The sequence below is a fragment of the Rana temporaria genome, chromosome 5 (assembly GCF_905171775.1).
Source record: "Rana temporaria chromosome 5, aRanTem1.1, whole genome shotgun sequence".
Classification (NCBI taxonomy): domain Eukaryota; kingdom Metazoa; phylum Chordata; class Amphibia; order Anura; family Ranidae; genus Rana; species Rana temporaria.
The window spans coordinates 85,636,567-85,651,316 of record NC_053493.1 but is presented as its reverse complement, the minus strand read 5'-3'; the positions used below and the strand labels follow the sequence as shown (position 1 = coordinate 85,651,316).

The window sequence follows — 14,750 nt, the reverse complement described above, 5'->3', positions numbered from 1 at the left end:
TTTAGACAGGTATCTGCACCCCCCTCCCCCCTGGAAGGTGTCAAATGTGACACCGGAGGGTTCCGATCAGCGGGAGTTTCACTTTAGGGTGGAGCTCTGCTTTAAAGCCAATGTTCAGCTTTCCAGTTTTTGAAAAAAATGTCTGACTACTCTATGAAAAAATATTTTTATTTTTTGTTTTAACAGAAATAAATAACCCTCCCTGTGGTTCCTTCTGCCCTCCACGTCTTCCAGCACCGGCCCTCTTTACACTACTGCAGAGTTTGCACAGCATCTATTTCCCTCCCCATTTTCCCTCCTGCATGAAACATCCTTATTATTCTCCAGCACAGGTCCTCTTTACAATACTGAGAATTTTTTACAGCGATACTAATCCTTTCCATGCTCCCTCCTGCCTTCCATGTCCTCTTCATCCCCAGGAACAAGTCCTCTTCACAGTGCTGCAGAGATTGCATAGCACTGCTTGTCCTCTCCACCCACCACCTTCAACGTCGTCCTTCACCCTCCAGCACAGGACCCCTTCCCAGCCCTCCATTATTTTAAAGAGGACTGAGTCCGATAGTGACATGGAGGTCCACAGGAACCATTGAGTACAGCCTGACATTTCTTAAAGGGGTTGTAAAGGAAACATTTTTTTTCCCTAAATAGCTTCCTTTACCTCAGTGCAGTTCTCCTTCACTTACCTCATCCTTCGATTTTGCTTTTAAATGTCCTTATTTCTTATGAGAAATCCTCACTTCCTGTTCTTCTGTCTATAACTCAACACCGTAATGCGAGGCTTTCTCCCTGGTGTGGAGAAAGCCTCTTGAGGGGGGAGGGGGCGAGCAGGCGAGTCAGGACGCTCTCTACTTTGCAGATAGAGAGAGGAGCTGTGTGTTAGTGGGCGTCCTGACACTCCTGCTTGCCCCCTCCCCCCTCAACACACAGCTCCTCTCTCTATCTGCAAAGTAGAGAGCGTCCTGACTCGCCTGCTCGCCCCCTCCCCCCTCAAGAGGCTTTCTCCACACCAGGGAGAAAGCCTTGTATTACGGTGTTGAAGAACAGGAAGTGAGGATTTCTCAGAAGAAATAAAGACATTTAAAAGCAAAATCGAAGGATGAGGTAAGTGAAGGAGGACTGCACTATGGTAAAGGAAGCTATTTAGGGAAAAAACATTTTTCCTTTGCAACCCCTTTAATGATGTGGATTTCAGCGACACTGGTGGCAGAAGATGTACAGTAGGTTATAATTGTCCTGTGGGATAACAATAATGCAACTGCAATGCCCAACTGAACCTCCAAACATGCAGGTTATTAGAGTCATAAAGAGGATCTGAGATCTATTACAAGCTTATAACATTGTCAAACAGAGCTTGAGAAATAAGCAGCAGACCCAAGTTCTCATAACCCACGGCCAGATTCTTTTAGATGTTGTTTAATAATTACAGTTCTCTACTTGTTTCGTTACAGCATTAGTACATGTCCCTTCATACAAGAATTTGTTTATTTTCGTTGAGATTGAATGACTCAGTATCATTAAATGTCATACTATGCCTTGAAATTTTCTTCGGGAGGTTTAATTATTTTTGTGTTTTTTTACAGAATGACCTTGATGAGATGACCGACCTTTCTGAAATTCGGCAAGAAATTATGGAGAAAGTCACCACCATCATTGGCAAAGTCTTAGATTACAGAAATACTTATGATTCATGTTCCTATCTGTGGACCGATGACCGATCTGAGTTCATGAAACAGTTTCTCCTATATGGTCACATGCTGACTTCTGATGAAATTGAAACACACGGGGATGATGGGGTCCCAGAAAGTCCTCCTACTATTGAGCAGTTTAAAGAGCAGGCAAGAAGTAGTATTTTACAGAATTATGGACTGTGCCATATTTGAGAAACGCACATTTAACACAACTTATGTTTACTTGCTTTAGATTGACATCTATGAAAATATTTACACCCGGATCTTTGCTTCTGAAGATACCAAGGTTTTTGAGAGTTGGTTCCAGCTGGACATGAAGCCTTTTAAAACAAGCATGCTCCTCGTAATAAGGAAGTGGAGCTGGATGTTTAAAGAGCATCTTCTCAGATTTGTTGTTGATAGGTAATATGCAGTTTGGAAGATGATATGCAATCTAAATATACTCAAAGAAATGTGGTGATTGCCGTTTGTTAGAAACCCATTTGAGATCTCCTGTGTCCTATATATCTATATTATCCGGTGCATATCATGAGCAAATAGGTTATGTAAAGAGGAGAATAAATGTTGGCTCATTATTCAAAGAAGTATATTGATTAGGTACTGCAGGTTACTGCTTGTCTTAGTGTTTTAATAAGTTGCTGTGATGCGATGTGCAGGGCCAAAACTGAGGGGGGGGGGGCAGTTGCCCTGCGTGCCGCATTGAGAGGGGCACCGCAGCTGGTACCGATCCTCTTGCAGCAGCTGAAAGGCTGCTTCTCCTCTACTTCCCGCTAGCATTCAGCTGCTGCTGGAGGATAATACAGGGATTGTTTTGTACTTTTAAAAGCCAGCTGCCACTCCTGTTCCTCTCCCTTTTTCAGCTGCCCCCCCCCCCCCCTCCGTTCCTCTGCCCCCCTGCAGTGCTCACCTCTTCTCCCTGGCTAGTTGTGCAGTGCAGGCTGAATAAAATCATGATCCTCAGCACAGAGAAGCACATCATATGATCAAGAAGACAGTCACACAATGTTATAACCTTCCCCAGCGCTCCTTCTCCCGGTCTTTTCTTCCCCCACTTTTCATCCTGTCTGCTGCTGCAGGGAATCTAAATGGAGAGCGGGTGAAGGAAAGACCAAGAGAACGAGGGTCTGGGAAAGATTATGTTATAACTTTGTGTGGCTGTCCTTATTCAGCCTGCACTGCACAACTAGCCAGGGAGAGAAAGTGAGTGCACAGGAGACCAGAGAAGTAAGAGGGATCAGAGGGACAAGGGGGAAACCAGAGGAGCACAGGAGGGTGGGGGTAGAGAGGAGGGGTGGGAGGACCAGAGGAGCACAGGGCGACCAGAGGAGCAAGGGGGAAACCAGAGTTGCATAGGGGGGACCAGAGGAGCAAGGGGGAACTAGAGGAGCACAGGTGGGGCAGATGAACATGGGGGTAACCAGAGAAGTACGGGATGACAGAGGAGCAGGGGGAACAGGGGGGAAACAGAGGAGTATTGGGGGGACCAGAGGAACAGGAGGGACCAGAGGAGCATGGGGGGGGGGACAGACTGACTCAACAGTAATGGCCTGGGATTTACCCACTTTCCTGCCTAATCCCCCTGTCTATTGTATCATCTTCCCTGCTTGCATTCTCTTTCACATGGGTGGTTCACTCATGTGAAAGGGGCCTTACACTGCCAAATTGCTGAATGCTGGAGAAGCCATTATCCATGTAGCATTAGGGAATGCAATGGCAACCCCACTTATACTCCCGTGGTGCCTCCTTGCAACACTGAACATTGGCATTTGGCATTTACTAGAACCGATTACCTATATTTCCCCCCTGCAGAAGCTGCCTGTTGAGGCATTTTTGGCAGTTTGGCATCTTCGTCCAGGGCACTGACTGACATTGTCCCGGTACGGGGGGAGCTACGAACTGATTCTTTCCCCCGGTTGAATGTCTAGCTTTGCCACTGATGATATGTACAATACCACAATGTAACCTGGTTCGAAAGGGCCCTCACAGACTTTAATGAAAACCAGTGCAAAGCAAAACCGTGTTAGCTAGTCTTTTTTTGTATACAGTAGATCTGTCTGTAAGATATAGCACAAATATAGGCCCGGATTCACGTAGATGCGCGTATCTTTGTGCGGGCGTAACGTATCCTATTTACGCTACGCCTCCGCAACTTTGACAGGCAAGTGCCGTATTCTCAAACCAAAGTTGCGGCGGCGTAGCGTAAATAGGCCGGCGTAAGCCCGCCTAATTCAAATGTGGTAGATGTGGGCGTGTGTTATTTAAATTTAATTTGACCCCACGTAAATGACGCTTTTTACGAACGGCGCATGCGCCGTCCGTAAAAGTATCCCAGTGCGCATGCTCCAAATTAACCCGCAAGAAGCCAATGCTTTCGACGTGAACGTAAATGACGCCCAGCCCTATTCGCGAACGACTTACGCAAACAACGTAAAATTTCCAAAATTTGACGCGGGAATGACGTCCATACTTATCATTGATACGCCGCATGTACGCCTCATATAGCAGGGGTAACTTTACGCCGGGAAAAGCCTAACGTAAATGGCGTATCTGTACTGCGTCGGCCGGGCGTACGTTTCTTGAATTCGCGCATCTAGCTGATTTACATATTTCTAGGCGTAAATCAGCGTACACGCCCCTAGCGGCCAGCGTAAATATTCATTTAAGATACGACGGCGTAAGAGACTTACGCCGGTCGGATCTAATACAAATCTATGCGCAACTGATTCTAAGAATCAGGCACATAGATACGACGGCTCGGACTCATGCCACGTACAAACGGTCGTTTTTTTGCGATGAAAAAAAAAGTTGTTTTTAAAAACGTCATTTAAAATGACCGTGTGTGGGGAAAACTTCGTTTTATGTCTTCTGAAAAACGAGATACGCCGGCGTAACTCGTACGAGAATCCGGGCCATAATTATTAGTCAAACCTGATTTCAAAGACTTTGACAGACTTTAATGAAAACGGTGTCAACTATTTATTAAAATTTTTTTGGTATATACCATCAGAAATAGTGCAAAAATATTACTGTGATTTTATAACATTCTTTGAAGATTGTATTCCATTTACAGCATGCAATCCATCCTAACAGGCTGGCATTTATGTCACTAATGTTTGGCCAGATCGGAGTATTTGGTCTGCTCTATTCATGAATGAAGATGAATGGAGCACTATTACACATCGATAATAATAGGAAGTAGACAGTAATAGGAAGATTACCCAGCACACGCAGAACAATACATTTACATGCAACTGAAATTAGGGGGTAGTATAGAGGTCTCATGTTCAATGAACACTCTTTAAATGCTAGCAAAAAGTATTTATGTTAACCGCTTGACCTTTCCGAAGCTTTACCCCCTTCATGACCAGGCCACTTGCCCCCCCCCCCCCCCCGCAAATAGAACTTTCTTTTGGTGGTATTTGATCACCTCTGTGTTTTTCTTTTTCATTTTTTGCGCTATAAACAAAAAAAAGACAATGGGGTAGATTCAGAAAGCGATTGCGTCTGCGTAACCATAGTTACGCAGCGCAATTGCTTAGTTGCGCCGGCGTATCGACTGCTCCTGATTCAGAGAGCTCGATACGCCGACTGCAGCCTAAGATATGACTGGCATAAGGCTCTTATGCCGTCGTATCGTAGGCTGCATTCTTACGATGGCCGCTAGGTGGCGTTCCCGTAGTGGTCAGCGTATAGTATGCAAATTGCATACTAACGCCGATTCACAACCCTACGCGAGCCCTGCGTACGCATTTTATGTCGTTTGCGTTCGTCGGGTTCTGCGTAAGGCTGCTCCTGCTATTAGCAGGGGCAGCCAATGCTAAGTATACCCGTCGTTCCCGCGTCGCGAATTTTAAATTTTACGATGTTTGCGTAAGTGAATTGTGAATGGTGCTGGACGCCATTTACGTTCACTTTGAAGCAAATGACGTCCTTGCGACGTCATTTGCCGCGATGCACGTCGGGAAAATTTCCCGACGGAGTATGCGCACTACGTTCGGCGTGGGAACGCGCCTAATTTAAATGATCCACGCCCCCTACGGGATCATTTAAATTATGCGCGCTTACGCCGGCCATTTTTATGGAGCGCCTCCGCAAATTACGGAGCTACTGCTTCCTGAATCAAGCGTAGCGCAAGTAATTTACGGAGGCGTAGCATAAAAACGTAACGCAGAGCCTCCGTAAATAGTGCGCGGCACTACCTGAATATACCCCAATATTTTTTATTTTCTGCTCTACCTATCCAATAAAAAAAACTGAAAAAAAATAAATTTCTTCATAATTTTAGGCCAATATGTATACTGCTTTTTGGTTAAAAAAATCCCAATAAGTGTATATATAGAGTGGTTTGCGCAAAAGTTATAGTGTCTGCAAACTATGGGATATGTTTATTTACTAGTATTGGTGGAGATCAGTGACTTATAGCAGGACTGTGATATGCGATATTCTCACACTAATGCCGCATACACACGGTCGGATTTTCCGATGGGAGCTTTTCATCGGATATTCCGACGGTGTGTATACCTCATTGGACTTTTTCTGTCAGAAATTCCGACGGACTTAGAGAACATGTTCTCCATTTTTCAGACGGAAAAAAAATCCAATCGGAAAATCCACTCGTCTGTATGCTTGTCCAACGCACTAAAAACCATGCATGCTCAGAATCAAGTTATGAGACGGAAGCTCTCTGTCTGGTAAAACTAGCGTTCGTAATGGAGATAGCACATTCGTCACTCTGTAACGGACTGAAGAGTATGAAGCTGAAAAGCGCAAATCGTCTCTCACCAAACTTTTACTAACACGAGATCAGCAAAAGCTTCCGTTTTATACTGCTGTCATATGTGTTGTACGTCACCGCGTTTTTGATGGTCGGAATTTGGTTTGACCGTGTGTATGCAAGACAGCTTGAGCGGAATTCCGTCGGAAAAACCATCCGAATTTATTCAGACGGGAAAACCGGTCATGTGTACAGGGAATAACTGACACTTTTGACACTTTTTGGGGATCAGTGACACTAATACAGTGATCAGTGCTTAAAAATATGCACTGTCACTGTACGAATGACACTAGTTGGGAAGGGGTTAACAGGAGCGATCAAAGGGTTAACTGTGTGTCTAACATGTGCGTCTACTAACTGTGTATTTACTAAACTGTGGGAGGTGCTTTTACTAGGGGAAGTCATGGATCCTAGTCCCTGATTTGCAGAGACACAGGATCCATGCCTTCCCTCCTGTCAGAACGGTGATCTGCCTTGTTTACATAGGCTGACCACCGTTCTGCCTCTCTGCTAGATGATCAGCAGGTGCCGGCGGACATTCAGTGCTCTGCTGCCGCTGTGTGAAATCAGCCATAGGGTGGACCTTAAGTGGTTAAATGAAGGCCATACTGGCATTTTGTTTGTCCCCTGAGATCATTTAGAATTCAGTGCAGGTGACCTGCATGTGACCTGCTTCAGCAGGCTTTTATAGGGACAAATGCAGTTCTAAAGTCAACAAAATCTCATCTACCCTGGCTCTTACCAACTTCAGAGGCAAGAACAACTGTATAATGTTTAGTGAAAGTGCAGTTAGCATTTTAAATGCTTGACAATTGACCTTTGATCCTTTTTGTGTTTTTATAGTTTGAATGACTTGGAAGAATTTATTAAGATGACTGACTCTGGTCTACAGCTCAAGGTACCGGAGGGAGATTATACAGCACTGGTTGGAGTCATGGAGCATCTCCTGGCTGTGAGAGACAGACAGGCAACAACTGATTCTTTATTTGACCCTGTTAAGCAGACCATTGCCCTACTCGAGAGCTATGGACAAAAACTGCCAGACCATATATATACACAGCTCCAGGTAACTATTTGTGTATTTACTGTGTTTGAGTTTTTAGGAGGTGGTGCAGTTGACCGGAATCACCTCTAAGGCCGGGTACTAACGAGCAAACATGTACGATGAAACCGGTCCGTCGGACCGTTTTCACCGTACATGCCTGCCAGAGGGCTTCTGTACGATGGTTGTACTAACCATCGTACAGAAGTCTGCGCGTAAACATTACGCGGGGCGTGTCCGCGTCGTCGCCGCGATGATGACGCGGCGATATGGGCGGGCCTGCCATTTAAAGGCTTCCACGCATGCGTCAAAGTCATTCGACGCATGCGAGGGACGGCGGGCGCTCGGACATGTACGGTAGGTCTGTACTGATGACCGTACATGTCCGAGCGGGCAGGATTCCAGCGGACGGTTTTAAAACACGTCCAGGAATATTTGTCTGCTGGGAAAAGGCCCGGCGGGCAAATGTTTGCTGGAATTCGGCCCGGTCGCGCCTACACACGACTGAACATGTATGCTGAAACTGGTCCGCGGACCAGTTTCAGCATACATGTTTGGTCGTGTGTACGGGGCCTAATGTGAACAATTTAAGAGTAAATTATAATGGGTTTTGCGTTAAACGTTAAAATTTATACCTTTTCTAACCGAGTTCTGTGAACAAAATACCTTTTCTCTGAATAGCATTTCTGAATAGCCTGGACAATTTGTCAATAGGAGCCTACAAAATGAGCCCTCTTTCAATCATATCTTTTATATCAAAGAAGTTTGGACCCATAGCTTGAATTTTGAAAACTTACATTTGCTACCATGAGTATATTTCCAGGAATTTATGCTGGTGTCTTTAATTTGGAACCACTCAGCTTTATTGTCACAGAGGCCATTTGATAGTGAAGCATATTAAAGCGGAGGTTCACCCTAAAAAACATCTATATACCATTAAATCCAGCATACTTCCGACATGTACAGTATGCTGGTATTTTTTTTTTTTTCGCTGCACATACCGTCTTATAGTTTTTTTTTCACCCGGCTTCCGGTTCTCACTCCCGTGGGGAATAGGCGTTCCTATGAAGAGGCGTAGATGATTGACGTGCGGATAAGGCGCGTCACGCGTTCCGAAAATATCCGAACTGGGACTCGGCTCTATACGGCGCCTGCGCACAGACTAGGAGCTGTGTAGAGCTGACTGCGCAGGCGCCGTATAGAGCCGAGTCCCAGTTCGGCTATTTTCGGAACGCGTGACGCGCCTTATCCATACGTCAATCATCTACGCCTCTTCATAGGACTGCTTACTCCCGGCGGTAGTGAGAACCCGGAAGCCGGGTGAATAAGAACTATAAGACGGTATGTACATCGAAAAAAAAATACCAGCATACTGTACATGTCGGAAGTATGCTGGATTTAATGGTATATAGATGTTTTAGGGTGAACCTCCGCTTTAACGGAAACTAGAGCATCTCAATAACTCTTATTGGATGCCAGACAATTTTTGTTCAACTCTTATTTGAATGTTGCTTGGTTTCTAAATGGTACCCAACACCAAAGGCCAGTCTATTTAGACAGAGTACATCACATGAATAATGAATCCATTGTAGGGCATGTGAGCAATAATAACAGGTTGACCTCAGGGCCGTCTTAATAGCATCATGGACCCCTGGGCAAAGTGATGCTCTTGGGCCCCTACAATGGAGACAGTGCAGGGAAACGGACATCAAGTAGGTAGGAGGCAGACAAGCGGAGCTTCCCCTTTTGGGTGGAGCTCCGCATTAACTACATGAACAATCATTCTGTACAGCAAAGAAACAGTGGGAAAATACTACAAACATAAAGTAACAAAGCTGTCCTGTGCTGTCCTCTGCACACCCCAGATATTCCCCCAGCACTCTGATCCTTCTACACCCCAGATATTCCCCCAGCACTCTGACCCCTCTACACCCCAGATATTCCCCCAGCACTCTGACCTCTCTACAACCCAGATATTCCCCCAGCACTCTGACCCCTCTACATCCCATATGTTCCACCAGCACTCTGACCCCTCTACACCCCAGATATCCCCCTAGCACTCTGACCCCTCTACACCCCTCTACACCAGAGATATCCCCCCCAGCACTCTGACCCCTCTACACACCAGATTTCCCCCCTGGTGTGCCCACCTCCAGCACTGCATTCACCTATACCAAACAAGCAGGCAGGAGGAGGGGTGGAGGAGGGAGCATCCCTCCGGGCATTCCAAGTTTTTCAGTGCAAACAGTGCTGGAAAGCAGGGCTCACCATGACACCATCCACAATGCTACTTCCGCAGGTGGGCTCTCAGTGCTGCCGACTCGGCAGCTCCCACTCCAGCTCCTACCCCACAGCTTTTTAGTTCCAAGCATTCAAGCTGCATGGAGTGGGGTCAGAGCATCACTGGCGCTCTGGCCCTGCCCCTCCCTGCTGGCTGTGAAATAATAGGTATCGTTCTGCGCTGCACGGCGCACCACTGCTAGCCTGCCTCCCCTGTGTATCGATTACACTCAGTGCCATCATGGGGCCCCCAATTTTGGGGCAGCGTGGGCTCAAGGACCAACTGCTTTGGGAAAATTGCAGGGACCCCCCATGCAGATGGGGCCCCTGGGCAGTGCCCAGGTGTGCCCTCTCATTAAGACAGCCCTGGTTGACCTGTCACAAACAATTAGGCATAAGTTCCCACTGACACCATTGATCTTTTTAGTTATCTGTAAGGGAGTATTTATTTTCAATGACCACAAGTGTAAACCGCATTCTTGCCGCTGACTATCACACTAATGTATTATGAGTTGTAGATATTAGACATGTGCACTGCTGAAATTTTTTTTTTTTTTAAATTTTTGGGAAATTAAAAAATTCGGAATTCAAAAATTCAGAAATTTGAAAATTTGTTAATTCCAAAAATTCAGAATTTCCAAATGAAATATTCAGAAATTCGAATTTCTGAAATTTAGAATTTTCGAATTTTCGAAACCTTGATTTTTCACAATTTCAATTTGGAAATTCGGAAATTCAGAATTTTTGGAATTAACAAATTTGTTAAAGCGGAGCTCCACTCTAAAGTGGAACTTCCGCTCATCGGAACCCTCCCCCCCCCTCCTGTGTCACATTTGGCACCTTTCAGGGGGGATTTAAGACAAGTATTTTCACCCACTTCCGGGAGTCCACTCTGCGGGGACCTGCGGGTAGTGCATCACTTCCTGTCCGTTGTGTTCTGGGAAACACACGGCTCCCAGAACACAGCGGGGACCAGTGAGCACGGTGCAGCGCAACTCGCGCATGCGACGTAGGGAACCGGGCATCTTCTGCTGCCGACGTTGCTGGACTCCAGGACAGGTAAGTGTCCTAATATTAAAAGTCAGCAGCTGCAGTATTTGTAGCTGCTGGCTTTTAATATTTTTCTTACGGCGGAGGTCCGCTTTAAAAAATGGATTCGGAACTAAACAAATTGCACATGTCTAGTAGATATAGTAATTTTTAGCAGGGGTTTCCTGAGACCAGAAAGTTATTTCAAGGGTTCCTATGTGTTAAAAAGATTGAGAGAGCCTGGTTTAGAGGTTTGTTTTCATGTGTCTTCTCGCTTTACTCATAATACTGTAATCTGTCCAGTGGTCTCCTGCTCTGTCTGTCCTTAGGCCAACCCTGAAAGCTCTTCATTTTAGGGAAGAGTATCCTGTCAGTATCCTGTACTTTTAGGCTCCATTCACACCTGAGCGACAAATGCCTGAAGCGCGACGCTCAGATACGCTGGAGGGGAGAAATAACATTAATCTCTATGGAGATGGTTCACATCTCCACGCCGAATGCCGAAACGCCGATCGCGTGAAGCTCAAAAAAGTCCCGGACCCTTTTTTGTCGCACGTATTCAGGCGGCTTTGGCGTTCGGCATAGCAGACAATGACCTGTAAAAAACATTGGGTTAAAAACGGCGCGTTTTGTCACGGCAAATCGCGGTACAAAACGCCGCAAATCGCCTACGCAAAGGTGTGAATGCAGCCTTACTTTTTCTATCAGCTTGTCCCACACAGTCCTCACCTTTTGTACTAATTGTGTCACCTTTTTAGATTGTAAGCGCCTACGAGCAAGGCCCTCCTAGCGCTTTTGTACAAAATTGTATTGTAACTGTACTGTCTCCCTTTATTTTGTAAAGTGATAGGCAAATTATTGGCGCCATATAAATCCTGCAAAATAATATAGTAATAACATCTCCTGTAGGAACTGCCTGAAAAATGGAACAATACAAAGAAATCTGCCATTACTGTGAAGCATGACCTGGCTCCTCTGCAGATACTGGAGGTTTCTGTTATCAGGAGACGATGTGCTGCTTTTGATGTAAGTGTCATCCAAGGTTGTGACATTATTAATCATTCACATATTTTTAGAAGAAAAATAATTTTATTATCTTTTCCAGATGAAGCAGAATATCTTCAGGGACAAATTTTGTCTGGGAGCTCCTTTCCCATATGCTGCCCAAAAGCCGTATGCACGTCTGGATAGGGTAAAAATGATCTGTTTAAGGATTTTATGTATTAGTATTCCATTGTGGATGTCTTCCTCCTACCTAAAACACTGCTGCCCTGTCAAAAGTTAGAGTGGCTTGTATGACTGCTTTGTACATGGCAAAGTTGATGCTTTTTAGATTAATATTCATAAATATTTCCACACAGTTCATGTCCAAGAATAGACTTTAAAGCTTTTTTGACATATTTTCTTAATTATTTTAATATAGGCAGATCTCTTATCCCCAGGGCTTTTTTTCAGGGGGAACTTGGTGGAACTCAGTTCCACCCCCTTTGGCTCAAACCCTTTGGTGCCTGCTCACCACAATCACTTGTAAACACAGAAGTCTAGTTTCTGTGTTTACAAGTGACTGCTTTGCACTCTGTATGCAAATGCAATCCTGGTATTTAATGCCTCTTTAAGACCCTTTTACTGTTTCCCCATTTTAAACAGGCTGGCAGAGAAGAAATAATCTCCATGGAAATATTGCAAATGACTATGTTTATAGAAAAAGGAAAAATCAGGGCCGCATATGCTGAGACAAAGGCAGAAGTCAGTCCCTGAAACTTTTAAGAACTAAAAAGTAATTTTGCCCATGGGACTTTGATGAGTTGTGCCAAACAAGATTGATAACAATGTTAAAAAGCAATACGATATGTATTTCTTATTACAGTTAAAATTACACAAATTATATATACATATATATATATATATATATATATATATACATATATATATATACATTATATATGTCCTGATAAAAACATATCACAATATAGATATATTCCTGGTAGTTTATATATATATATATGATGTGTGTGTATTAGTGTGTGTGTATATATATATATATATGTATATATAATATATATATATATATATATATATATATATATATATACACAAACTGGTGCATTCTTTAAGCTGTAGTCTCTACGCATTTCATGGAACAACGCCCACTTCCTCAGGAGATACCCAGGATTTGATAGATGTATATCTGTGGGAAGACCATGTCATAAGCAAAGCAAGCAAAATATGTAAAAAATTTACTTCAATATACATATAAATAGGACCACCCAAAAGGGGGGTGGTGGTAATTCCCCTAATATAGAAAGCATACTTACACAGCAGTTGGAACACAACTCTGTGTTCCAACTGTTGTGTAAGTATTTTTATTTTATTTTCTATATTAGGGAAATTGCCACCACCCCCCTTTTGAGTGGTCCTATTTACATATATATATTTTTAAAAAAATTACATACCGTATTTTGCTTGCTTTGCTTATGACATGGTCTTCCCTCAGATATACACAAATCTAATTTTGTCTGTCTCCTGAGAAAGGGGACATTGTTCCATGAAACACGTAAAGGCTACAGCTCAAAGAATGCACCAATTTAAGTGCTCTTGCAACTTTGTATATTGCCATGTGTTTTTATCAGGACCTATATAATGTCGAACTTGTTTGATTTTAACTGTAATGTGAAATACATATTGTATTGTTTTTTTAACATATTGGCACAACTCACTAAAGTCTCATGGGCAAAAAATTATTTTTGGATATGTTTATGTCTTGTGGATATAACTGTGCAAAGTAGAAAAAATCCTTTCATCCCTGTGATAGACTCACCCTTGACAGAGGCTTTTGGAGGGGACTGAATGTTAGCCTCTTGCCTACTGATTATGGGCCCTGGATTTTAAGAGAACAATACTCTTTTTGAGGTTTATGCCTGGGAAAGTAATGTTACTTTGCATTCTAGTCCATGTCTCCCCAAGACACACAGACTGTGGGATCCCTGTATAGGGCCTAACTGCCATATTAAACAATAGTGACTGCTTCGTACTGTTGGGACTCATAGCAGATGCTGATGTCATCAACTCCAGCCACCTGTCTCTCTGTTGTCTGCTATAATGTGTTTGTTGTAAATAAGTCTAGTGTGCACTCAAAGGGTCTTTTACTCATTGTTTTTTGTGCTAATTAACTCTGCTATTGTGTGAAGGAGTTCTGTGTTGATATTTATGATAATGTGTATTGTATAGTCAGTGAGCTAGGAGATGATAAGGCTGACCTGAAAGGTCATATCTCTGAGTCAGCAAGTCTGGTTAAATGATTAGTTAATTAACTCATGTTAATTAGGTTTCTGGTTACAGTTTGTATTGTATGTGGTGTATATATTTGTGTGAGATCTCAAATAAAACAGTTCATGTTCAAGCTGTGTAACTGAGCTAGTCTCGTCTGGTTCTTGGTTACAATGTATGGGCTGTAATATCTGATATCTGAAGGTCCAGACTGGAGGAATCGGTATATGATGAAAGCACTGAACCGGAGTGTGGGACGTTTGGTTACAATCCCTAATCAGTTATGTCTGTAATATCTCCATTCCACTGATCCTGGGGTGTGGGAAAGTTTGAAGGGTTCCCTTTGTAGAAGAGTATTATATAATCAGCTGAGCTTCCACTGTGCTGGAGATATTTAAAGTACCAAAACTCAAATCTTCACAGTTCTTTTTTCAGGGTAGGAAAGGATTAAAAAAAAAACTTAAAGCGGAGTTCCGGCCACAATTTCACTTTTTAAATATAAATACCCCTGTAATACACAAGCTTAATGTATTCTAGTAAAGTTAGTCTGTAAACTAAGGTCCGTTGTGTTAGGTTGTTACAGCATTTAGACACTTTATAAAATAGAAATTGACTGGGGCCATCTTAAGTGTGGGCATCATGAAGCCAGACTGTATGACTTCCTGGATTT

General features: G+C 43.7%; 1 protein-coding gene across 1 annotated transcript in view; it reads left to right on the top strand.

Annotated features, from left to right (window-relative positions):
* The window catches only part of DNAH11 (dynein axonemal heavy chain 11), a 376,413-nt gene that overhangs the window by 74,200 nt on the left and 287,463 nt on the right, over nt 1–14,750 (top strand). The window contains exons 17-21 of the mRNA XM_040352802.1: nt 1,581–1,835; nt 1,921–2,090; nt 7,306–7,528; nt 11,723–11,839; nt 11,919–12,005. Of these exons, the coding sequence (XP_040208736.1) occupies nt 1,581–1,835; nt 1,921–2,090; nt 7,306–7,528; nt 11,723–11,839; nt 11,919–12,005 (852 nt within the window). The remainder of the gene's footprint in view (nt 1–1,580; nt 1,836–1,920; nt 2,091–7,305; nt 7,529–11,722; nt 11,840–11,918; nt 12,006–14,750) is intronic.